The sequence below is a fragment of the Pseudomyrmex gracilis genome, unplaced genomic scaffold (genome assembly GCF_002006095.1).
Source record: "Pseudomyrmex gracilis isolate BER0280 unplaced genomic scaffold, ASM200609v1 scaffold_374, whole genome shotgun sequence".
Lineage (NCBI taxonomy): Eukaryota > Metazoa > Arthropoda > Insecta > Hymenoptera > Formicidae > Pseudomyrmex > Pseudomyrmex gracilis.
In genome coordinates this window covers 76,968-103,561 of record NW_018020958.1, presented here as the reverse complement: position 1 = coordinate 103,561, position 26,594 = coordinate 76,968, and the positions used below count along the sequence as shown (strand labels likewise).

At 34.6% G+C, this 26,594-nt stretch overlaps 3 protein-coding genes across 8 annotated transcripts; 2 read left to right on the top strand and 1 right to left on the bottom strand.

The window, feature by feature from the left end:
• The first annotated feature begins 416 nt into the window (after positions 1–416).
• LOC109860393 (aquaporin AQPAn.G-like) lies at positions 417–15,092 on the top strand. Of its 3 annotated transcripts, XM_020439444.1 has the most exons (6): positions 417–642; positions 1,247–1,680; positions 2,921–3,041; positions 6,687–6,880; positions 12,976–13,119; positions 13,777–15,092. In XM_020439444.1, the coding sequence occupies exons 2-6, from the start codon at positions 1,522–1,524 to the stop codon at positions 14,176–14,178; spliced, it is 1,020 nt and encodes a 339-aa protein (XP_020295033.1). In that variant the 5' UTR covers positions 417–642; positions 1,247–1,521; the 3' UTR covers positions 14,179–15,092. The 3 variants fall into 3 exon arrangements, with proteins under 3 accessions (XP_020295033.1, XP_020295034.1, XP_020295035.1); XM_020439445.1 differs by lacking the exons at positions 417–642; positions 1,247–1,680 and adding an exon at positions 1,741–2,681; XM_020439446.1 differs by lacking the exons at positions 417–642; positions 1,247–1,680; positions 2,921–3,041 and adding an exon at positions 5,407–5,849.
• A 66-nt stretch (positions 15,093–15,158) lies between these two features.
• Positions 15,159–19,043, top strand: LOC109860392 (SET and MYND domain-containing protein 4-like). Its single transcript, XM_020439443.1, has 7 exons — positions 15,159–15,753; positions 16,008–16,554; positions 16,722–17,041; positions 17,148–17,356; positions 17,780–17,904; positions 17,979–18,188; positions 18,338–19,043. Exons 1-7 carry the CDS (start codon positions 15,444–15,446, stop codon positions 18,660–18,662), a joined length of 2,046 nt encoding a protein of 681 aa, XP_020295032.1. The 5' UTR covers positions 15,159–15,443; the 3' UTR covers positions 18,663–19,043.
• LOC109860394 (RNA-binding protein 1-like) lies at positions 18,816–26,582 on the bottom strand. 4 transcript variants are annotated; one of them, XM_020439451.1, is made up of 5 exons: positions 26,066–26,258; positions 25,134–25,348; positions 24,936–25,028; positions 20,087–20,173; positions 18,816–19,743 (listed from the first exon to the last, which is right to left on the bottom strand). In XM_020439451.1, exons 2-5 carry the CDS (start codon positions 25,340–25,342, stop codon positions 19,740–19,742), a joined length of 393 nt encoding a protein of 130 aa, XP_020295040.1. In that variant the 5' UTR covers positions 25,343–25,348; positions 26,066–26,258; the 3' UTR covers positions 18,816–19,739. The 4 variants fall into 4 exon arrangements, with proteins under 4 accessions (XP_020295040.1, XP_020295038.1, XP_020295036.1 ...); XM_020439449.1 differs by lacking the exons at positions 18,816–19,743; positions 20,087–20,173 and adding exons at positions 21,839–22,309; positions 26,352–26,582 and having other exon boundaries at positions 26,057–26,275; XM_020439447.1 differs by lacking the exons at positions 18,816–19,743; positions 20,087–20,173 and adding exons at positions 21,839–22,309; positions 26,352–26,582 and having other exon boundaries at positions 26,066–26,275.
• Between the last annotated feature and the right edge of the window lie 12 nt (positions 26,583–26,594).

Sequence of the window (26,594 nt, the reverse complement as noted above, 5' to 3'; positions counted from 1 at the left end):
TCGCATCAAATTTTAAAAATAATCGGTAAGAAACAACTGAACTGTTAGATATTACTCTCCTTTTTAATATTCGAAAATAGGACGTATAAACGCGTATGCGAGATAAAAATGATGTTATTCCCTCCAAATTGCGCGGCAATGAGAAAAGTTAAATTGAAATAAAATAATACATGCACCATGTACGTTCACTGAAAAAAATAAATTTATTTGTATTATTTGAAAGGTATTTCCGAGATATGGCACAAATTATGCGCAATTTTGGTAAATTATTGATGAATAAATGTGAACAAATATTGACGTTTTTTTTTATAAATATTGATGATTCACTTTAACAGCATTGGTACGTGACAGTTTGATATTGCATTAATATATGCAATAGTAAATTGTTTCCGCAGGTTTTTCTATAGCGTTGTGCGTCGCAAACCGATCGTTATGGATAGCGAGTGCAAGAAACTGCAGGTATGACGTTCTCCTGTGTTCACCGCGCGACCATCAGCTGACCTCACGTATGCTAATTGTCGCGGTGTTATCTGCACGCGAGCTCACTATCATTGTAATGTCAGTGTTAACGGCTGCGAAATAGAACACCAGGAAGAATCGCGCGGGAGTCTTGAAGCAACAAATAACGAAGCTATCTCTTCGGTAAGCCTTGTAATCCTGCAATATTTTTGAGAAATACATTATAAAGCATTTTAATGTTTTATAATAATTTTACAACATTGCAATTATTTCTTTTTAATTGAGGAAAAAAAAGAGAAAAGATAGAAAACAAAATTACATTATATTATTCGTTTATTTAATATTAAGAAAAGATTAATCTACTGAACTCAACTTTTTAATATCAGAAAAGTTAATTAGTCAGTTATGATTAAATAAGTTTTGACTTTATTCGAAGAAGACAAAGTCACTTCCGTGTTGTTAACGCTGTGAAAATTGCAAATCTTGTTGTGAATGATATCGCAGACGAAATCTAAGCAAACTACAAGAATAATTGGCTCTTGCAAATGATGATCGGAAGTGGTCGGAAATCTCAGTAGTAGGATCTTATCAGTAACCTTGATAAGTGACCCTTCTTTGTAACAGTCGTGATACTGCTTGTACGAAAGGTCAAAGGTTGGAAGAAAAAAAACAAAACAAAAATTTTCAAGTATATTTTTGAGTATATTTCAAGTATATTTTCGAGTATATTTTCAACAATGCGATTTGCACTTCAAAGATAACTTTTCTAATTTTTTGTCTATTTTAGCGATAAAACTCGTGATGACAATATTAATGACAACGCAAGCAGAGCTATGCAACCAAAACGTTATTGGCAGACACGACACGCAACTTCGCGAGGTCGCTGTCAAGGTTGTAACCGCCATTGTTACCATCCCCACATTGAGCGACAAGAGTGCGATCGGGGATTTCTTCAGTGCCTTCTCCCTTATTGTGGCTTTCGCAGTGATTAGTCCTGGTGCTTACAAAAACACGTGTGAGGGTAACTTGGCACAGTTGAGCAAACTTTTCGTGGTGGGGTGAATGATCAAAAAGGCTGGCAGGTGGTGGGGCTCGTGGGTCGTAGAGCTTGGCCGCCTGGGGATGCAACGTCCACGAGACAAGAAAACTTCTTACATAAGTTTGTGGCGCGAGTTTTTGGTCTTTAATTCGGCTGCCAGAAAATTTGGCCGTCGTCTAGGGGTGAGTTACCTTTTTCATTAGAATTTTTGGCTGATAAGAATCGGTGATTAAGTCAAATTTAATGTTGAAAGCGAGATTTAAAACTGCGATACTTGAAATACATAACGAAAACGGAACGGATGAATTGTGGAATTCAGAAATAAAAGACTCGGGAAAAAATCCTGCATAAACAAATTCAATACATAATTATAAATAAGAGAGTAGGTGGGCTTTTTATTCACCAACATCGCATGTAGTTGGTCGCGAGTTTTATTACTTTCGCATTTTATTACTTCTTACATAAGATATAGCTAACAATCTTTTGTTCAAACGCTGCTTTTGTAAACTATGACGCGGTCGAGATAAGTATGATGTAATGATAACAGCGAACGTTTTATCGCGCGTATCTGATTGTGAGTCGCGAGCCAAAATTTATCTCGCGATATATATGTCACTTTATTTTAGGATTTACAGCTAAGATATTATAAGTCGTGGTCGAGCCACATTTGCATATAACCTTTTGATACGATTTATGGAATTTATACTAGATAATTACACGTTTACGTGTGTGTTGTGAAGTCTTAAATTATTTCAGAGTTTTCAATCCTTTTTTTTCAATCGCTTCTAAGTTCTCTTTTCTTGATATTTTCAATTGAACTTCTTGGTTCATAACAAAATTGACGAAGACACGCTAACACATCGAATTTATACAACAAATTAACAACTACGCTAATACAATCAGAAAAGAACGCAGTCGCATCGTGACAGACGATCCAATCGCGCGTGAAGTAATTTGAATCGACATTGTTCGAATTTCCGATTGTATATAAAATACAATAAATCTAAATTTTTTGTGTGTGTCAAATTATATTATTGCATTGTTTTCTGTGTAATACGAATTTTTATTTGCAATATTATCTATATTCGTTTATCTATATTTGTGTTATCTATATTCGTTTTACATTGAAATGATGAAGAGGAACCAGCTAAGTTTTACTGGAGTGGATCACTGGAGTGGAAAAGTAACGATACATGATAGAAAAAAATATTTTACTTTTTAGTATTTAAAATATTTTATTTTTTAGTATAGTTTGAAACATTCGAAGTATTTTAGATTTTGTCGGAGTAAAAAGTTTTATCCTTTGAGAGAAAGAATAACGATTTTACAAAATAGAAAAAAAAATAAGAAAAACAGTTAAGAAAGAACCGCTGACTTATTCAAAAGTCAAAGATTAATACCAATTAAATCTTACAATCGCAGAAACCTGGAATGAACGTGTCTACGGTGTTCCCCGAAAGATATGTGGACAATGAGCGACCTCAGCGTCACGTATCTCCGATACCAAAAGAAGAAGAAGGTTTCGACTTGGAACGATATCGTCGTAAGTCTACTTTTTCAGTTTTTTGTATTGAATATTGCATATTTTATATTACATATTTTTATTATATATATTTATTCTTATATTATATATTTATTATATTATATTATATATTATATACATTCTATATATTATTTATTTAGAAAAAAAAAACAGTTTTTTGGTAAAGATATTACTTGCAAAATGCGTTGTCTGACATATAAATGGAAAATCATATTACTTTCTTCTCTACTAATTCAAATTTTCGAATTTTTACTTTGACACATCTTATCAGATGTTTTTATTTTTATTTTTCAATCTTTTTCATTCAAAGAGATTAACTTTATATATTCGACAAATCGATTTCTATCTTAATCGCGAGCGGAAGCGACGAACCATGTAAGCCGGAAAATTCTGCGTTCCGTAGCGTTGATGACGTACCTCATTTTCTATGCGTCGACAATTATAGTGTTCTCCGCTAACTCGCACGGTGCTAGCGGCTTCCGTGCGCGATTAGTATCGGTCGTTTAATGTGTTATACGTTATTCTTGAAATTGTGCCTCAACGATCTCGATAATCGTCGCGATAATATGACGAACGACAACGTATGTTTACCTATCGTCGATTTTCATCGTTTTATGCAAAAAAAACGCATTCCTTATAATTTTATATCTCTATCATTTTTCTTTTTGTTTAACATAAAAGTCTGTTAGAAATAGTATCTTGAACAAAAATAATTCTTTTTAAATAAATATATGTTGACAGATGTGTTGACACACATTAACAGACAAAAAAAAATACATATTAAAGATTTAGAATTTATACAAAACCACACAAGTGTTGTGTAAAATTTATTTTACGAGAAAGATAAAAATTGTACAGATATTGTACACAGTTATCTAAATACAATGATAAAGAATGTTTTGCGATGCCAGTAAGTCGAAAGAGCAATTAATCAAACTGACGGACTGCTAAAGATGTAATTTTGAAAGACATAATTTATGAACATAATGTACGAAATATTTGCACATTGATTTGACTTGATTACCCGAATTTATATTCATATTGATAAATAATAATAATAATCTTGCCAAAACTTTCCGTTGCCAGAAGCATCGCGTTTAAAGGAAAAACATAGTTGAATGACAATTACGTTGATTAGATACGCGCGCGGAAACTGAAAAAGCGAGTTATTATATGGAGAACGATCAATGATATCATCGGTTACGCTAAGTGATTCTTCGATCACGATGCGTCGTTAAAATGTTACAATGTGTTTTGCTCCGGAGATGTATAATTTTCTGCAGACTGTCGAGTGCGAATTCTGCAAATTGCACAATTCCGCGTGTTTCTTTCTTCTATTCTTGGAAAATAATCATCCTTCGCGTTATCGCGGTGTGTCTATCTGCTTCTTCGTTTAATTTCGCATGTGTAACGTATTACGACACACGCTCGCACGCATTTATTATCTGTACGTAACAAGTAAACTTCGAGTGACAGTAAGTTAAATAATTCTGTCGCGTTTAGTGGCTGAGAAACAATTAAATACAATTTCACCATAACTTCACGATTCAAACTGATTCACTCAAATGAGAAATTCTTTTCGGATGGCGTAATGATGCGATACAGATCGATCCAATAATTGATAACACACTTTTACATTAACGTCGCTCGTCGGATTTCGGCCACACCTTCCGAACTTTACTTTCAGGAGGCTTTCAAATAAAACATTAGGCCCATCTTATATCTATGATCAATCTTCGAATTGATACGTGTGCGATCAATTTTATTAAATGCCATTGAAGTATATCGGGAGGAGAACGAGATGCAATACACGCAACATAGCGTGTAACATGTTCGCACGTGGCCAATTTATTGCACGTTACGTATATATGTATAAACGACACATATGTAATTATTTTGATGCGAACGAGCTATGCGCTAACTGCAAAAGCTATTTACGCAGAGAGTCGCGTCTGCGTAACGATCCAATTAATAGCGTTTAATTACTGTCTGGTTGCGTTCTGTCAAGAGACCCGCGAACCTCCGCAATGCTTATCTCTTGTAAGTAGCGTTGATAAACGCCAAGTGATAAAGAGGAATGACAGTGTATCGCTCATTGTTTACAGACATGGCATAAAATTTTAACTGCAAATTTACATCAAATATTTGATGTAATTCATAATATAGTAAATGAAATTAGCGAGTGAACTCCTTAATAGACAATTTTACTTTTAACGACATACAAAATTACTTGAACGAAGCAATTCATACTTAAGTTGCAAGAGTTTTCGCATTTAATCCGCGCAAGGACGCGTACGGCGATTGTGACTGATCGAGAGCGACAGGATCGACACAATTATACCCTGTTCTCCTCTTCTTCCTTCCTCAATGAGCTTTCGAACGAGCGGTCCCGAAGAGATAGCAGAAGGCCCGCATAAGAATTGCGTATGGAGAGGGAGGCCCCTTGTTGCCGGTCGGTGAACGCAAGCGATATATGAAGGCGAAACTCGCGCACACATCGTCCAGAAAGTCCCTCACGTGGTGCACCGCTCGCGGTAGCCGCAGGAAGTGCTGGTCCTCCGTTTTTCTCACTCTTTTCAACTCGCTTCTTTAAGTTTGTTTCATCCCCACGTATCTTTAATCCGATCGAAAGTGAAAAGGTTGAAAGTATTAGCTTTCGGAAGTTGCAGACTAGTGTTCGTATCGTGAAAAACTCTTCGTTCTCGAAGAGATTGTTGAGGAAAGTTAAAAGGGGTGACACACATACACACCGGAAATAATCAAAAGCCAGCGTTTGTTTTGTAGCAATCATGATTAAAACATTGAAAGGTATGTGAGAGTTGAAGAAAAAGATATTAGCAGTTACATGTTTTTTTATTATAATGAGAAAATTACGAAAATAAGAACTTGCAAGATGAAATTTTGGTTGATGTGTATTCGCAGACAACTGCACAGTTCGTATAATTTTATCTAAAACTTTATTGATAATAATAATAATAATTAGATATGTAAAAGATTTATTACTTCTAGTTTTACATATTTTATTTCTGGATATATTTATTTGAATAATGAAAAAGACAAGAAATAGTCGATATAACATTGTGTAGAAAGAAAAAAATTCAAGGTAACACTTTGTCGTGACAATGCATATATAAGAACGATATGCGTTGTTTACTGGCTGGATAGTAAATCACACAAGTAACTTAATCTCGTGATCTTCTCTTGCTACCCGTAACACTTAACTACTATCATGTTTTTCACCATATTTTTCACAAAATGAAAAAACTTTTGAAAACGTCTTTTCCTTTGATTTCTAATTGATATCAGACATATATTTTTGCACGCTTTATCAGAGATCAACCTTTTAATCGCGTCTTTTAATCACACGACTATGTAATCCACTTCACTGCACTTCATAACAGCAATAATTGAACATATGTTTTTTACTCTTGATATTTTGATAAGAGCGTCGGTTTCTTTCTTGTATTCGATCATCATCTTAATCCTTTTTTATCTCACTCGAAAAAAAATTACTGAAATAAATTTAAAAAAATTAATTTAAAAAATTTCAAGATATAAAAACAAAATTTACATTTAATTTGATAAACTTTCTGAACAAATAAATTACATTATAATTGACCCGACTCTTTTCATTTCTTTTTATAGGTGTAAAGGAGTTTGTTGGCTTAGAGGAAGTCACAAAGCTTGACTTCTTGCTGATGTTGTTCGCTGAGGTTTTGGGCACGTTCCTGCTAGTTTTTATCGGCTGCGCTTCCTGCATCACGTGGATAACCGCAAAGTCGCCGTCTGTTTTGCATATTGCGTTTACTTTCGGTCTTGCAGTGGCAAGTTTGGCGCAGGTGAATTATTTTATTATTATTTAGAATATAAGTCACGCTTCTATAACATAATTAAACATACAAAACATCTTAGACTTAAAAATATATACAAGCAAGAAAATCTAAACTTGTGTTTAAACCGTTCTTATTTTTGTTTCGTAAACTTTGAGTAAATTGTTTTCTTAACTAAGAATAAAAGTTGTTGCATTTGTATTAATATACGTCTCAAATAATATTCAAGTAAAACTGCGTATGTTACAAGAATCGAGAATAATATTTTTCATACAAAAAAGCGCGATTTGCTTACGTAAAACGTTTAGGAATGTGATTTCAATCAATCACAATATAAAAGAGAAAGAAGATAAGATAATGGTCGGTAAAACAAAGTAATCTCTTTAATCACGACTCGATTGAATTAGAAAACTGAAATCGGATATTCTATCGATCACATAGCAATCGACTTGATGCGATTCCCGCCTGTGATTAATTCGTATCAGTAGTGATCATCCAAATTGCATCATTACGAAATTACACGATCAGGGAAGTCCACGCAAGAAACCTTTCTATTCTGTTATATGTCTATGTCGCAGTCTTTTACATATATGTAATCATAACACTTTGCAAAGTTTTTCTATATGTTCTATTTTACATTCTTAAAAAATATTAATTTAAATTTAATTTTTAAAATAATAATTAACAATCAAACATAGGTCTGTTTTACGAGCAATGTAAGTTCTTTATTAACAAAATATCAATTAATTCGCAAAGATACAATAACGCAGAAATATAAATCCGCAGAAAATTAACTAATTACATAAACGTTTCGACCCTACTTGAGTCATCTTCAATATATTAATTAAAAAATGTCATCACACCAACTCATTGTAACTGTGTTGTTGAATATAAACAAAAAAGTGGAATCTTACTTGATTAAAGTTTTGGTCATGATGAAAGTCAAAATCGAACGTTTTAATTTTAAAAAATTTTTAAATTTGTATGTAGCTTAACGCGATATTTATTGAAACACTCAACGTTTCAATCCTTGCAACATATTTCTTTTACACGTTTTGTTTTAATTCTTAAAATAAATGTATTTTGGACGAACGTTGCGAGGAGTTAGTTCATTGAGACGGATAAATAGACGAGAATTAAGAAACGAAGATTATCCTTAAATCATGCGTGGCTTATCCTTTCGAATTCGCAAACTGACCTCGTCCTCGAAACAATTTATAGTTATGTGTCGACACACGAACTTTCGGCGAATAACTTTGGTCGACTTTGTGAAGAGCAGTCTCCTTTGTAGTAATACAATTGTATTAATACAATCAGAATTCACGCGACACGATCGCGAGGAGATGAATAGCCTTCTGATTGATCGATTCAACTAATTTTCAAGCATATTTCTTTGTCGTATAATTGTTTCTTTTATAGACAAATTTTTCCTGATATATTTCTTTTCTTATATATCCTTGTTCTTTCAATCTGCGCGTCTTGCAAATGAGTGTGGGCCGCCTGGACCCCGCGTAATGGAAGGGTAAATAAGGCCGTCGGTTCGCCCAAGGGGGTCTAACTCCGGAGATGGTGCAACTGTGCCCCGGAGGCTTCTGACAACCTACTCGAACAAGCTGAAGAGAGAGAAGAGAGAGATTAGCGCTCACTTTTATTCAACTCTTGTACATCGCCCTTTTGATATTTCACTTTCCGACGGCCAGCGGCGCGGATGTGCCCCAGAAATTGAATAATCTTTTTTTCAGATGCCGATTCTATGTTCCCCCCCCCTCACTGTTTTAAAAAAGTAAGCTTTGTATAAAGAATGAAATTAATTGAAATTTGTTAATTCTCCCGAGTTGTATGTTAAGCTTCTTTATTTTATATTATGGTCCTTGACATAAACTTGTCAATTTATTTGGACGTCCTACTTCTCGGCACAATTATTCTCCACACTTTCTTATTTTTATACGCCGAGGATGCTTCTTTCATCTTTCGTATTCTTCTGATTAATACTCTGATGCTACATTTGGCATATTCATCATTAGCTGTTGTAGAAGTTGTCGAGTCAAATTACAAGCGCGCAAATGTATCAAGAGTGACAATCACGTGTCTGCGATTATCAATAATTATATCTCAATCGTTCACGATTTCATTCTTTCTCTGATATCTGAAAGATGTTCTTGACAATTCCAAAAGCTGATCCAAAAATTTCATAAATGCCGAAAGTCTCTTTTCATGCAAACGACAATACCTCTCATGTAAGCGATCGATTCTATTATGCAATTGTGCGCAGCTGGCGTGATGAATAGATGTAATAGATGTACCATCTGTTGTAATTAAGATATATTTATAGATCGACTGTTTTTCTATCCTGAGACATATAGATGTTATAATTTATACAAGTGCGTATGCGTTCTTGGTCGTTAATAGGTTGCTATTGAGAGAAGTCCCATGTGACTTTTTCTCAGCAAGCATAAGACTTGAGCCAGTATTCATAATATAGGTAATATAAGATCATTTTAAAGAGTTTATTAAGTTCATTAAAAAATTTTGTTTTTGCGCTTTGTTCATTTTTTTGTGAGCTAACTAAAGATGACAATAATAAGAAAAGGAAAAACGAGTTGTTAAGACTCATAAGGGAAGAAAACGAAGGTTAATGTAAAAGAAAAAGTGAGAAGGGCAACAAATGAGAATAAAAAAAAGAAAAGAAGATGAAGATTTGCAGAGTCACAGTCAATCCTGTTTCGGATGCAAATCGGCACGTACTTCGTTCTGCATTATATGCAAATGCAAAGCTCTTCAATATGAAGAGAACGAGAAGACGCAAGAACGATACTTGCGCAACATGAAATGCAACAACAGTTGACTCGAATCGTCGAAAACTACCAATTGTTATAGAAAAGTAAGAGAGAGAGAGAGAGAGAGAGAGAGATTTTACAAGATCTTTGATAAATTTAATACATGGTAATATACGTCATTTAAAATTACATGTTACAATTAAGTCATGCTACTTAAATAGCGTAAAGAAGATTGAATAAAAAAAATATAATTAACTAAAACAAAATTGTTTCTCTAGAACTATTGCACACATGCAAGAGATAAAGATCCGAGTTTGCTCACGTAATCGTACGAAGAATTTGCCAAGAGATATTATATAAAAAATGTCGATTATTATCTTGTCTCTTAGATCACTTCTGCTTTATATCTATAGGTAAAAAATAAATGCGCTACTTGAAACGCGATTCTACGCGTTTGGAGGACTTTGAATTTATAGCCGTCTTTTATTCTGTCTAATCGATTTATGATGACTGCTATTTATGTTATTTCTTTCGAGCGTTGTTTTGTGTCTCTTCTCGCGAATTTACATTCTGGTCGACTTTGTGTAATATATGTCTGTGGCACAACGCATTGTTTTCTTTCCGAAAAATTTTTCAAGAAACTCGCGTATCCGCAAATATTGATTTTAGAGCCGGGCCAAGGTTTTCAACACACATCTGAGTATTGATACTTTATTTTCTCTTAAGTTTAAGGAGCTTATGTCACTTTTCTTTTAAGTAAACTTTTTATACTCGCTTTTCTTTTTTTTCAATTCTCTAAATGTTTAATACATTTGGAAAATTATACAAGATAAAATAATTTTTTTCCTGCTGTAAAAAGTAACTAACATTAGAGTTATCTTGCCTTTTCGGGTTTCAAGAAGAGAGCCGCTCCCTCTTGTACGCTGTGCTACATGTTGCGCAAGCAGGGCTCACAAACGAAAGATCATTGTCCTGTGTCTCAGTTCATATGCGTCACACAGCCCAATTAAGTCTTTATGTAGGCAAGCATGAGAGAAAGATTGATTAAAGTCCTAGAAATTGATGGGCCTTTTAGTTTTATGTATTATTATTTATTCTAGTTTACAAATTAGAAAAATGATTCAAAGCAATCGATCTTTGCTTATCTTATTCGGATAAATTCTAGGACGATACATATATCGTGCATGCACGATTTTCCCGTGCGCGATTGCACCTGTTCTCCGCTAATTTGAAGTTTGAGTGCACACGTGCACTGCTCGTTCGCACAAAAAAGGAGCGCGGCACGTGTACAGTAGACGTGTATTCTCAGGTTCGGATTTAATTTTTTTTTGTTTTTAACTAAAAGTCTTGCATGAAAATATTCATTTTCTTTTTCCGTTGTGTCCTGTATGTTAAGAAAAAAATCAAACTGTTGTAAAAACCTTTTAGATCATTAAAGATGCCTTACATAAAAAATGTATATATGATACACATAATTATATATTTAATTCCGCTTTTACATATTGTGTTTAATTACATTACAGTAATATATTTACTATATTAGTAATATATCTAATATAATTTTTTAATTATAGATTCTAAAACACAAAATGTTCTCAGCACTTCGAATCCGATCCTGCGTGCTTTTTATGCACAAGCATATGCGTGAAATATGGCCGCGGGCTGTGGGTCGTAAGACCCTGAGGGCGCGAGACTGCGAGATAATTCGAAGCATACAGTCTATGTACCGGACCGGAATGAATATTGGAAATTAATTTCGATTTTTGTTTAATCTCTATCGTTTAAATGCACGAAAAAAGTGAAAAAAAATGCATATTTTCTGTTGGAAAGTAATTGTATATAAAATTTATAACTAAATAACGTAGATTGTGTATAGACCTCATACAGCTGACATTTAAAGTGCTATATTTAGCAAAAAATACGAGTCTCGCAAAATTTTGCGATCTTCTCCAGATAGGTGCACAAATGAGGCTCCGAAATGAGGCTCGGCGAGATACGCACAGATTTTGCGCGCGGGCGTCATGCAGGAGTCCATTTATTGCTTTTCTCGGAACAAACGTTACGAACGCGCAAGGCCGATGAGTCGCGGAAAGTGGTATAACTTTCCCCTTTAGAGTGTGCTTTAAACGGTGCGCTTTGCACATATTCCGTCGAGTCCAGACAACACGTGTCAATTAAAGCCGTGCGCGCAGCACGAAGATTTTTTTATTTCACCTGGCAACTCGGGCGCAAGGCCACACTTTACTCGGTCCTCCAGGACCCCACACTCTGGAATCTCTGTCTTTCTCGATCGTCGATCCTTGCCGGTTGCAATTGCGAGCCGATTCTGCAGAATCTTTTTTGTTAAAAAAATCTCTCATCATACAAAAGGACCGTATCGTCAAAATTAAAGTTGATGATTCAGTACACCACACATGATACAGTAACTTATTTTTCATTTAAAAACTAAAGGTTCGACAAATTTCTTCACAATTTTAGACAAAGTTGGATTTCGAATTTCATTCGAGATTCACTCATTGACACTTTGCAAATCGCGAATTATTAGAAACGAGGATCGGGAAAGACAAAGGAACAAAAAAGAGAAAGAGAGAGAGAAAGAAAGAAAGAAAGAAAGAGAAAGAGCACTTGCGTAATCTTGGTCGGCGCATATGTGTGCCAATCGCCTACGGCAAGCCGAGACCTTGCTGGCGTGCATGAGAACTGGGCCGCGTGCGTCGGAGCAACGAGGCCCAAGGGGGACCTAGACGAGTCCAATACCGCCATGAAGTCTGCGACGTCTCGCTGAATGATTCCAAGATCAGGATATGTCTTCGCATTCGCATAAAATTAAAGACTTGAAATTTTCATTTATTTTAGCTTCTAAAAACCTAATTGTTTAATTACAACTACCCTGCATAATATTAGCTCGTATTAGCTCTTAAATTTTTTTAATGACTTTAAATTTGTTTCATCTCACACATGCAAATAGACTATTCATTCATCTGCAAAAAGTCTCCAATCATTTAGAATTATATCCTGTGATCTTTATGTAATATTACATGGCTGGGCACGTAAAGGGAATTTGCAAGCAGGCGTTACAAGCTACGAGATTGTCAAAACAGTGACGTTGAGAAACTATTCGAGATAAATCTGAGAAACAAATTTCGTTTCTCTGTAACGGGCGTGGAATTGCGATTGTGAAATGAGCTTCAGAAATTTTCTCACAATTCAAATTTTATTGACAAGCACAAGTTTATTAGAGAAGCGCACAATTGTTGTATTTATAAAATTATATTTTATATGTATACTAATATGTTAGAAATAACATGTTATAATATTTCTGTATAGGTTTTAGGTCCGATCTCCGGATGCCACGTAAATCCGGCCGTGTCATTTGGCTTGATGCTCAGCGGAAATTGCTCCTTCCTCAAGACCGTCAGTTATATTATCTGTCAATGTTGCGGTGCTATTGCGGGATCCGCTGTTCTCAAGGTACTTGAACTTGTATTTATTAATCTGAAATATTTTTTTTACTTCATGCTTAATGTTTTTTGCAATATTCTTGCACAAATGAAATACATTGAGAAGGTCAGCAGTACGTCTCAAATTCTATATTTTTATTTAAACGCGTTTATGGTCTTCACACGTGTAATCACAGTGATAGTCCGGCCGAAGTGTGAAATTGATCGGTGATAGCCCGTCATTTCGATTTGCGGGAGGTTCCAAAAGTGCTCCGTCTTGCTCGTATCAATTAATTCGTTGTTGCGCAAGGTCAAGGTCCGGTCTCCCCACCGTTGTCGTCGTCGTCGTTTTTGTCGTCGGTCATACGTACTCACACTCGTTATATCAGAAACTGGTTGTGGCTGGATTACGCGCGATAATGTGTGCACGTGCGTGCGTGCGTGCTTACGACGCTTGGATAATGGTATTTTGCCGTATCCTTTACGACAAAATTAATTTCGGCAAATCAACCGTATTATAAATTTTCAATCTTAGAACGATTATTCGCGTAGTATAATAATATTGAATTAACATTATAAAAAAATGTAGAGTATGGAAGAACTTTGTACAATTTTATAAAATTTAACACTATAAAACAGAATCTGTAGATTACTATCTTGTCTAATCGAAATATCGTCTTCTGTTCAGCTAATGTTACCCACAGAAATAGAGACTGCGAACAGCTTGGGTTCTACCACGCTAGGCGCCGGCATAACCGCGGGCCAGGGCGTCGTGATGGAGGGTATTATCACGTTTCTGCTCGTGCTGGTAGTGCACGCGGTTACAGATCCGAAGCGGACCGATGTAAAAGGCTGGGCCCCACTGGCGATCGGTCTGACAATCTCGGCCGCCCACATGGCGGCGGTGCCTCTCACTGGCAGTAGCATGAACCCCGCTCGTACCCTAGGTCCGGATGTAGTAAGGGGCGAGTTTTCGAACTGGTGGGTGTACTGGGTAGGTCCGCTTGTCGGTGGCGGTATGGCCGGAGTTGTTTATAGAATGGGTCTGAGGAGTAATCGAGAGGATGACGAGGGCTCATACGATTTCTAAAAACGATATTTGGTCATCGTGATAAAGCCTGACAATAATTTCCTGAACTGAACAAAAATCACTCTCGAATGTAAATAGTAGGAAGTAAATATTTCAGAAAAAAAATTCTCTTATATAAAGATACTTTGAAAACTACTCTACGTAATTTTAAACGCGATATTTTGTCTTTTCTTAATATATATTTAACTTTCTCTCTTGAAATCATCTTGTCGAACCATTCACTCAATTATATCATCTTTTAATATTAATGTTTAAGATGTCTTAAATAATAAGGTTTAATGAAAAACGCAATAAGCAAAACTATGTATCGTTATTGTAGAATATCAAATGTAACATATAAAAAACAACTTGTAAATTATTATATCTATTAAGGGAAGGAGTGTAAATATGGACAGGTTTAATTGTTAAACAAAAATAATTAAAGAATGTAAATATTGAAAGAATAATAGTTTATCAGACTTACTTTGTATATATATAAACATGCATTATTCAAACATAAATGTTAAAAGAATACATTTTCGTCAACATGTCTGAGAACTCAATATGTTACAACTCCGATCTGATATTTATACTTCTTCCCTAATATAAATATTTTCAAAAATTCTTACAATTTTAAAGATACTTTCTGAGAAGCGCGCAAATAAGAAAAATATTTTTCAGCTTTTATTGACTAAAGATTGTTATACGATATCAACGAAATTCGAGATTATAACTTATTATTACGGGACTTATTATTACTCGACACTGTTTCACGTAAATTCTACGTATCTTATTTTGTACATCAGTCAGATTTTTGTACATAATGTAAACTAGTTTACTTTAGTATATTACGTAATCAAGTTTAACTTTACCTCGTGTATAGCGCACTTTGTGCGCAATAAATCTGAAAATTAAATACAATACAATAATAAATATTTTGCAGTACATTTTGTCATCAAAATTGCTGTCCGCATGCAAAAGTTTTCATTTCCGCAAACTCTTCCTGTTTATTCTTTTTATACATTTCCTTATCTACTTGTCTCTATTTTGTCTGCGTGATGTCGAATGAATAATACTCTCGTATTAAAGCCAATGACTTTAAAATAGAGCGCACCAAAATAGGCGCACATAGTTCTCGCCAAAGCCAAGAAGTCAGTACCCTTCGAGACATAGACTAGCAATGTGCCAGTTGATGTGTGTTCTTCAATTTCAACAAATCAAATTAATATCCATTCTCAGTTGTTCTATTAAGCATTTATGTAATAAAGTACACACTTAAATTAAAAATGTCAAAAACTGAGTCGGACCTGGAAATCGGCGGATTCTTCCGCTCGAATTTACTAGCATTGCGAAAAGCAATTCGTCAGCAGGACTTCAAGAAATTCGCCGCTCTTGAATCTAATGCCGCGATGGTGGCTTTCATTCTAAGTTATCCCGAAGCTTATCAGCTATCGGTGAATGTAGAAAAACCTATGATTAAAGATCGCGATGGTGCTATTCGATTAAAAGAAGTCGGAAACAAAGCTTTTGGTCGCAACGAATTCACAAAAGCTCTAGAGACGTATTCAAGTGCGGTCCTTTTAGCACCGTCGACAGGTAAATATTCATTTACGTTTCATCAAATTATTTTAAATAATTTAACACACACAAGTTTTTAATACACGTACTTAGAAAGAATACATAATAAAATAGAACTCTGCAATGTTAAAACACGTAATTTTTTAAATATTTTAATTTGTTAAAAACTTTTTAATATTTTAATTTGTTTTAAAATTGCACGCATTAGCGTACGTACAATTTTTAACGCACAATTATCTGAACTGATTCTGAGTGCAGGTCTAATTGTTTAGAATTAAGTGTAATCTTAGCAAATCGTTCGGCCACGCTATATCATCTGGAGCGTCACGAATGTGCGTTGAAGGACATCAAGGAGGCTTCGCGACTTGGTTACCCAAAAGATTTATTTTACAAACTTGAGGAACGGCGAGCAAGATGTTTATTAGGTATGAAAAGACATGACGAGGCGGTGGAAGCGTTTAGAAGTGCTCTTCAGGCTTTAGACAACGCTAGGATATCGTTGGAACGCAAGCAGAAGATTGAAGCGGACATCAGGATGATGCTTGCCGTGATGGAGAAAGGCAAACAGCTAAACAAAGCTACGCTGGAAAATTCTCCGCGTAGAAATTGCAAACAAAAGTTTAAATCCGAGGACAATCGCGATAAATTTATTCCTGAAAAAAAGAGGAATCCTTTGTATCCTGCCTGCAGCAAGGCGGTAGAGATCAAAGATGATGGAGGAACCATAGGTAGACACGCTGTTGCGACCAGAAAAATTACACCTGGAGAAATTTTGATCATAGAACGGCCACACTGCGCGTTTCTCTTGGCAGAGTACAGGTAAATCATCGCTCAAATATATATAGTTTAACTGGTAGGTAATAAAATCCGCGCTCGGGTCGTAGGTACCGCCATAATAGTTTTTTCCGCAAATTTTGGAATACTTCGTATATGCAGAGAGAATAATAATTTCAAAAAAATCATACTCTATATGAATTAATTTTCAGACTCACGCATTGCAACTTGTGCTTTGCAAGAATATTTGTTCCGATACCATCAGCTTGCAGCTGTAGTTGCATCGCGTACTGCAGTTGTCGTTGCAGAGATGCAAACGCCGAGGTACATCAGCGTGAGTGCAAGCTGCTGCAAGCACTGTGGCATTCAGGAGCTTCGGTGACGTGCTTCTTAGCCTTAAGAGCGATCACGCAGAAATCTTTCGAGGAAGTCATGAAGCTAAAGGAACGGCTCAAGAATCCCGGAAATGTATCAAAGATCTCTGCGGAAAATCCGTATCGAGGAGACGATTACATGGCTTTTAACAATTTAGGTGAATAATTTAGAAATATTGTGTGTAATTGCAAACAATAGCCTATATATAATTGATTTTTCATTTGTATATAACAGTAACTTTGAGAAATATATTTTGTGTGCAGTTACTCACGAAGACAAGAGATTGGCCGAAGATATTTTTCATAGAGCTTACATGGCGGCTTGGTTATTAAGACTGTTAAAAATCGGACACTACATACCGGATAATGTGAAAACTATCGATTCAGTAGAGAGCAAATTGTCCAATGAGGAATTATTCATTGCTGAGTTGCTGTTACATAATTTGCAGTTACTACAATTTAATTCACATGAAGTACGTGCAAATGTTGCAATTTAATATAAAACGTAAACTAATTATGTTCCGGATTTAACACGCTTTTTTATATGAATGACCATCAACCGCCACTTTTAACTTATTTTACACTGCGACTGCTCTTTGTTTTTTGACATCTATCTATATTTGACTTCTATATTATACTAATTATTATCTTTTTAATTATTGTATTTTGCAACTGAAGAAGATTCCAGTTAGAGTCAAAATATTTTGCGAGTCTTTATGTTAGTTAAAATATTGTACTTTCTTTTCCGTTAAAAACTTTATTTGGCTCGAATTTGATCTCTATATTTTAATTTGTATTTACAATACGAGCGTTATACTATTACTTTATAAAACGTAGATTTCTGATAGTCAATTCAATTTATAATGAATCGAATAATTGAAGTTTTTTTGTCTCAGATCTCAGAATTAATAAGACCAAGAGGAGAAACAACACTCGCCAAAGCTAAAAGTGTGTTTATAGGCGGTGGAGTTTATCCTACGGTAGCGATGCTGAATCACTCGTGCAATCCTAGTGTAGTAAGGTAAATATTTAATTAAAACTTTGTATTAGTAAACTCTTTATAGCGCATAATTTTTATATTTTATTGAATAATAGATATTTTATCGGCACCACTATGGTCGTTCGAGCTGTTCGCACGATTAGCGCGGGTGAAGATATCTCCGAAAATTACGGTCCTATTTTCACAATTACACCTGAGAATGAACGAAAACGTAAATTGAGGGTGCAATATTGGTTTGATTGCAATTGCGAAGCGTGTTCAGGACATTGGCCGCTTCTTGAAGAGTTAGATCCAACAATACTCAGGTAACGTTATAAATAATCTGAAGAAATTAATAAAATTTGATAAGTTTTTATTTTTCTCTCAAGTTGTAAAATCTAATACAAATGATAAAAATATATTTTAAATTAATCTTACAAGCATATGTTATTTGTATTATATTTTATTTTTCCAGATTTAAATGTGAAACAGGACCGTCCTGCGGCAACGTGTTATTGGTCAGAAGTGATACGAACGAGTTCATGATCGGATGTGCAAAATGTGGCAAAAGTACAAATATTCTAAAAGGTTTGAAAGCTTTGCAGGACACGGACGCGCTCTTCAAAGTTGCGTCTACAAATCTTGAGGAGGGCCAAAATGAACAGGCTCTGAAAGCTTACCTAAAGATCTTAGAGATACTTGACGAGACGTTAGCATTACCTATCAGAGATTACCACGTTTGTCAGCAAGGCGTTAGACTATGTGCCCTAGCTTTAGGTAATACAGCTTACATTAATTAATTAAGAAGAGATTGGAGTGACACAAATTCTACAAAATTGAGTAAGACTAACTTGAGCAACAGTCCGTAACTTAGTGAATCTGAAGCGAAGAACTAAAGATGAATATCTACACAATTATCTTGCAATATGTTGAGAAAAATTATTTCAAAAGTATTCTGTCATTACAAGATCCATTTTATTTGCCTTAAGTTCTAAACAGAATACAAAATACATCAAGCAAAAGTAGCCATAAACGGACGACATTGTATTATGCTAACACCACTTTTATTACCTTTTCGTGTCTTCAATCCGATATTAGCTCACATGTATTTCTCCATTCCTTAGGCATAATAAGTCATCCAGAATAATAATCTAACACTTATTACTTACAGATAAAAAGCATTAATGTTGTTCTTAGTTTTCAATCTATAAGTACCATATATGATTTCAGACAAATTATTAATTAAATTATTTGCATATATAGATTAATATAATGACCACCGATATGCAGAAGTATAATTTGTCTGCGTTGCAATGTATATGTATTTGTTTTGCCTATACTAATGAAACATCAGAAGGCTTAAATACTAAAACCACTCACAATATGTTATAATTTGAAAAATTCATTAAAATGTCTTTTATCTTGCTTTATCTCGCAGTTCTATCAGTGGTTATTACAATTGCAAGTATCATGTTACGAATGTCGTTGCTGACCATATAAGATGTATTACACATATAAGGTGGTTTTGCAGTATGTAATTTTAGCGAATAGAGTTAATCTTCATAAGAAAATTAGAGAGATTTTAGATTTTTTATCATAATTTTTAAATTATATTATATTATGTGTTATTTTATGTATTATATATCTGATTTTTTTTTATGAAGAATCACCCTGTCTATTATTCATACTGCAAACATCCGGTATGTGTGTTTATGTGTTTATATGTGCATGTGTGTGGTGTTAACAAACGATTTTTATTATTTACATACAAAATTGTCTCTCGCACTCTGTTGCCACACTTTTTTCTCTTTGTCTTCCATCCGGCATACAAAGTCGAACCGTTTTTTCGATCTCTCTTTCTCTTCAACTCTTAGCATCTAACTGCAATTAGATAAAGAATACAAAGCTTAGAAAAACAAAGTACTTCCTTTTTTTGTCACTTTTTTGCGAGAGAGGACGCTGTTTGCTCCGCGATGAATTTAGATTGAACATGTCATGTAATACTTTTGTATTTTTTATTTTTAAGTTTTTGTACATATCAACAATCTTACGATCAAATTTTATACAAAATAAACCACTTTCCACTTGGAGAAGCGTTACTTGGTCGAGTGTACTCTCTCTTTTTATCTTTAACTGGTTTGCTTTTAATTTATTGCTCGAAGTCCTTCTGCTTTATTTTTCCTTTCTCTCATTGTTTTAATTAACGGTGTTATTAGATTAATACCGTCTGTCACGGGAATCCGAACGTGAACGGCGGTCTCGGCTGCGGCTCCGGGTCAATGATCTTCTACGGGGACTGCGTGATCTGGATCTAAAAGATTACGACAGTTTAGTACTATTTTATTACCAGATAGCAAACAAAATTATTAACACACGTTTCTCTATCCCGTCTCGAAAATTGTCATAAGTGCAAAATAGATAATTATATTAACTAATGGATGTTATTTAAAATATTACAATAACAATGTTAATAAAATTATTAAACATATGTATAAATTTATTCAGGATACTATTAATTGCACAATATAATTATTGTATATTCCTTACTGTTTTTTTTTTTTAAATCAAGTATTATGTAATACTTAAATGATTAAATTGATGAAAAAGAACTATATATTAATTGTTAACAATTTATAATTAATAAATTTATAAATTATTCCTTTCAGTTTTCTAAATAATTAATTTTTAACTCCGCGACTATAGCTTATTTATTATTGAGAATAGACAAAAGTTTGACAAGTTCCAATATTAAATTTTATTCAAAACGGGATGAAGCAACGGAATAAAACACAGATACGAACAATCATTGCAGGCAACTGCACAAAGAGAATTAGGATCATCTAATTCCTATTTTTTTCCTAAAGGGATGATATATAAAACTATATAGTTAGATATGATTAATAATGAATTAATACAAAATGACGGTTCATCAATCGAATGCGAAACCAAAGAAAGTTGCGGATTAACTTTAGTATTGAAAACTATTAAATCCTTTATCAGTAAATGTTATAATTTTTTTGATATATAATTATGTCAGTCAAGAGTTCTGCGATTCGATCAGTTATTGAATTTGATTTTAAAAATTTGATTGAAAACAGTTAATAATTTGATTTGTTAAGTTAAGATCAAATAAGTTTTTATTGAATCTAACAGAACTCCTCACTCAAAACCGTTACAATAAAAAAAAGAAACAATAAAGAACACATAGAAATTAAACAACTAGAAAGAGATAGAAAAAGAGAAAAAATCTTTGAAAAATCTGTGAAATACCAGACAATGTGAACATGTAGTGGTGGTGGTAGTTGGTGGGTGGTGGTGGGATGGTGTGTAGTAGGTGGTGATCGCTTTTTTTTTGCGCTGGAAGGAGTCGAAGGTCGAGAAGATTTCTCGGCGGCAACTCTCGCGAGCTCAGTCGTCGTGGTCGTAGATAAACACACGTCTCTAAGTGATGGTTGACGAGTAGCAGTAGCAGTAGTGGTAGTAGTAGTAGAAGTGGCAGTAGCAGTAGTACTAGTAGTAGCAGTAGCGCGGTAGAGCAGAGTAGATACGTCGGTCTCAAAACGACGAACAGTCGGAGAAGACGGTCGGAGACGCGCCGTGGACGGAATTACATAACACATATTTTGGCATCGCGTTTAATTCACTCACGATGGCGGTGGCCGGTTGTGAGTAGTGGTTTTTTTTTTGGCAGATAACTCGTTGCCGAAGTGGGTTCCCCGGGCTAAAGCTGAGACGACGAGTCGAAGAAGGTGGATCACCCTGTCGACTGATTGATTGGTGGTGGTTGGTGGTAGTGGTGGTGGTAGTGGTGGTAGTGGTGGTAGTGGTAGTGGTGGAAAAGTAGAAGTGGTGATCGAAGGGGATAATCTCGTAGTACCGACGATACGATATTTTTTTAAATATTATTTTTTGTTCAAGATAGTTTTTTTGCGGTGCAACGACGACAGACGGAGGGACTGCAACGAAAAAGACAACTGTTTTTTTTGGTTTCTTTCGTTTTTTTTGTTTCGTTTTTTGTTTTTGAAGGTGGCATTCTGGCGATACTCCGGCAACGATGACTGCGCACGCAAACTGTTGTTTTTCGTTGTTGCGCCGGTTGTGTGCTGTGTGTGCGTTGCAACACCACAACGCACAACGCATCATCGACGAGCGACGTAGCGTGGCATGGTGTGAAGTGGAGTGACCGACGTACGGACGACTTCCTATAAATTCGGTGGTGACTGATGGTGGTTGGGAAGTTAGTGGGCAGGCAGGCATATTTTTTTCGATCGACGACGATTGCGAGATTGACGATTTGCTTTTTTCGTATATATATACATATACATGTACATGTATACATATATATACGTTTTTTCACGGTGGCTGTAGTAGTAGTAGTAGTAGTAGAAGTAGTAGCAGTAGTAGTGGCGGGAAGACGAGCAGAACTAGGAGTTGACACAGGTTGAATCTGTAAACGTCAGTTTTAGCAATATAATAATCAACGTTATTGTACTCTTGGCCACTATATCGCGTATTTTTTCTTGTTAGTTTTTTTTTTATTTCAGAAAAGACTTTTCAAATCAAAGAGACAACAATTTAACTCGCTTTTCGCCGTTTTTACCGATCGATTTCTGTATTTTTCTTCATCCTAGACTGCCCACTCAAATGCATACAAAAAAAAAGAAGAGAGGACCTCTCCGTGCCTCGTGCTAATTGACTTGGAGCTATATGTGATGAATGTATATTGCTTCGGGAGATATTACATTCTCATCGCGACAAACCAAGCACATATCGATTTTCTTTATCAAGAGTGCAACCTTATAACTTAGTAAAATAATATTAATTAATCATTGATTAAAATTAGAATTGTAGCTTATATTCACATTACGGTGTACGTATGTGCGAAGATAAATGACAAAAAAGCGCGCGAATAATTTATTATTTAGTTCAATTAAACTGAGTATAAGCCATTTACATTTCTATGTTATATTGATATTGATTAGAAAATGTCTAGAAAAAAGAAATTGATTCAACTATTTTAATTTTAAAGAGATACTGATCTTTTTATTATTGCTAATAAGAATCTGAGCTTTCTTAATGCCATTTATATCGAATGATAAATTTCATATTGTTTCAACTGTCATCACGTCATAACGATGCTAAATAAAATATATATAATTTTATTATATACTCAAACATATTATATACTTAATTTTACATAAGTCTACTTTACATGAAAAACAAATCAAAAACATGCGCTAAACACATTCTTAAAATTTTAAATCTTTTTCTTTACCACTGTTACTCTCATTAATTGTAATTCCTCCTCGTTCTTGTTCACCATCATAACTTTTATTTTTTTCCGTATCAATTTTTGAAAGATGAAAGATTATTTATCGCCGCTCGAATGCCCATACTTTGTCAATATATGATAAATTATGTTCTAAGACATCTCTTAAGTTTCTAGTCACAAATCCCTTGCATGAAGGACAATGAATCATGAAACCAATTAAAAGAAATATATAAATTTGTTTTAATTGAACACAAAGTTTTAACAGTTAATTGGTTTCTGTCATGGTTCTCCATCTGCAGATGTTTTCACACTGACTCTAGTAGTTACACAACAACCATATATCCCGTCATATATCAACAAAAATACGTGCAATACAAATATAGTATATATGTATGTGTATGTGTGTATGTGTGTTTACATGTATAACGAATGCAAACTCGCAGAATACGTATACTTACTAACTGTCATCTTGTTTAGTCAGGGCTGTAGGTTCTGAAAACTTTCGCGAATCGAAATATACGAAGTTAATCGAACAGCGTAAGAAAATTACCTGGAATAGCGGCTAATCGGCGACCTCCGTGGGCTTCTCGACCAGGATCTATAAACAATTAAAAAAAAAACTAATGTATATCTGCCAAGTGTTCGTAGACGATCGCCATGCGTCACATATTGATTTTCAATTGCTTAGTAGTACCTGAAAATTGCAGTCACAATTTCAGCAGCAAGGGGAAGGAGAAAGAGAAAAATGAAACAAAAATGGATTTCTGTAAATAGTGAGGACGGGAAACTAAGAGGAATAGGAAAGTCTTACCTTGGGTAATGACCCACAGATTTCCTACGAGGACTGCGCGACTTGGACCTACAAATTTGTCAAAAAAAAAAAAAAACCGATATATCGTACGTAAATCCGATTGTTTGCTAAAGCATATGGATAAAGGCATTTTAATGAAAGACATATAGAAGAAAATAGGCACTAAAAAATGAGTGATGTGATATAAAATGTCTGACTTCTTGTCAGGTGTGTTAAGATAAGACTGCAAGAAACTCTTCATAAACATAGAAAAATAAATATAGTGTATTATTCATAACACAATCTATAACAAATTTCATTTGCAAGTTAATGTTATCGCAATAATATATTCAGTATTACTATTCAGAAGTAAAATTTTTTAATATCCACTGAATATTTTTAATTATAAAAAAACCCGTAAGTTTCACGTTAAACTTGTCTCTTGCAATCTTCTGTCTTATAGAGAAAGTATATTAAAACTAGAATAATACATTCAAAATTCCCTGATCGCGCGATTCAATCATGCAGTATGGATTTAGCCGCGATCTGGCTAATCCTCGCGCTTAACCTTCCACCATACTCATGCATAAATTTAACATCTAGATCTAGAAATGTGTCAATTATTACAAAAGGCATTGTGCAGCACAACTTAACAACTCAATATTCCCAAATGTGAACTTATGAACGAGGAGGATTAGCCAGAAACACAATAACACAAAAATGAAAGAGATGAGATATATAACTCTCTTACATAAAAATGGAATATGGAAGGAAAAATATCGAATCTCGCGGTGATGTACACGAAAGTGTTCACTGAAAAAACCGTGCATTGTTTCTTTCTGATAAGAGCACCTTTTTACTCTTAAGACAAGAGAAAGGCTCTTCTCTATCTCATAAATACCTACGTTGACAAGGTTTAGCCATCTTTGTTGCGTGTAGCTCTAACGGTTTTTTTTCCCCCCACTGAAATTTGTGATCGTTTATGAAACACAATCGCGAGGACTCTCTTACCTGGAATATCTAGGACCTGGTCTGCGACCTCCTCCACCTCGACGACTTCTTCCTGAAGACATCTCTACTCGTACTCGAGTACCACAGCATCGTCTAAAAAGACATAAAACATGATATTTATATATTTTCTTTTCTCAAAAAATGGTTTTTAAGATTTTGGTTTTCAAAATATAAAGAATTAATAATTCTTCAACTTACGTTCCATCTAATCCTCGTACAGCATCTTCAGCATCTCTTGGATCTTCAAACTCCACAAATGCGAAACCTGGGGGATTTCTTGCAACCCATACATTTCTTAGAGGACCATACTTACTAAATGCACTCTCAATTTCATGTTTGCTGGCACTACTCCCTAAGTTGCCAACATAAACTTTGCAAGAGAGATCCCATTCACGATAGCGAGACATGTTACACTATAATTAACAGAAAAAAATATATATCTATATATTGATAAAAAGAATATTAGTTGATAGATAACAATATAACAGTTACAACACAATAATTTTTCTGAAAAACATCTAGTAGATACAATTATCATGCCTAACCAATGAAATACACAAATATATCTAATTTATTTATTATTTGTGAAGATAAAAACTGTCATTTATATACTATATAACTTGCTTTTCAATTTTATTACTTTTTTATATTGTAACTTAATATCGCAAAATTTGCAATAAAATACATCCAAGTTAAAACTTTGTTCTCAAATTTTCCACAGCATCAATATTCTCATACTCTCATTTAGTTTTTTCCGCCATTTTGGTTTATTGACCGCGACCGCGACAATAAAATTATTTCCATCACAGAAATGACGCCATGAAAAATTATTGATTCGTTTTGCATTCTGAATGTTACCCGTACGTGGCATTGTATTAATGATGACGTAAAAAAAAACACTTCACATTAATGTCTTAGTCTTAATTTTTGGATCAACCAACATAAATACAACGAATTACATCAACTTTAATAGACGTTAGCATATGGGCGAATAACATTAGATGCTCAATTCGCCATTTTCATACCGACCCAACGAAAAGGGCGATTTGTAATCCTAAAATTTACCTAACCTAAACCCATTACAATTTCAAAACTATGCACCTCAAGTGCGACATGCTTACCGTGCTTACCTGTGGTTAGCACTAGCTTATCTTGTCTCACCTCACTTAATATGAAATTCCAACAACTCGAACTGATCTCTACGAGACGACTGAAAGTTAAGACAAGGAAAAAGTGGGGACTGTTTTACTGCTCTCTCTCACTATCCTCTTCCGGTGTTTTGGCGCTGAATGTCATTTCCGGATAACTCTCTATGGCCTGTTCCACAATACAGTCTTAAGCTATAAATCGTAAGAAATTGACCAATCACAGACAAATTACACAAGAATAATCGATTGTGATTGGTCAATTTCTTACAATTTACAGCATACAACTATAGGTCTGTTTTTCTTGCATACACTTTATACACTTTAGTGTAAAGTGTACACTTTAACGTTTTTCTTGCCGAAAGTGACGTTGAGTTACGTCATTACACGCTGTTCTTCTTGAAAGTGTAGTACACTTTAATGACGTAATTTACACGTTTTGTACACCTCCTTGAGAGGTGGTGTAAAGCTAGTGTAACGTTACAGCTTTAGTTTGTTTATGTTTTGAATGTCA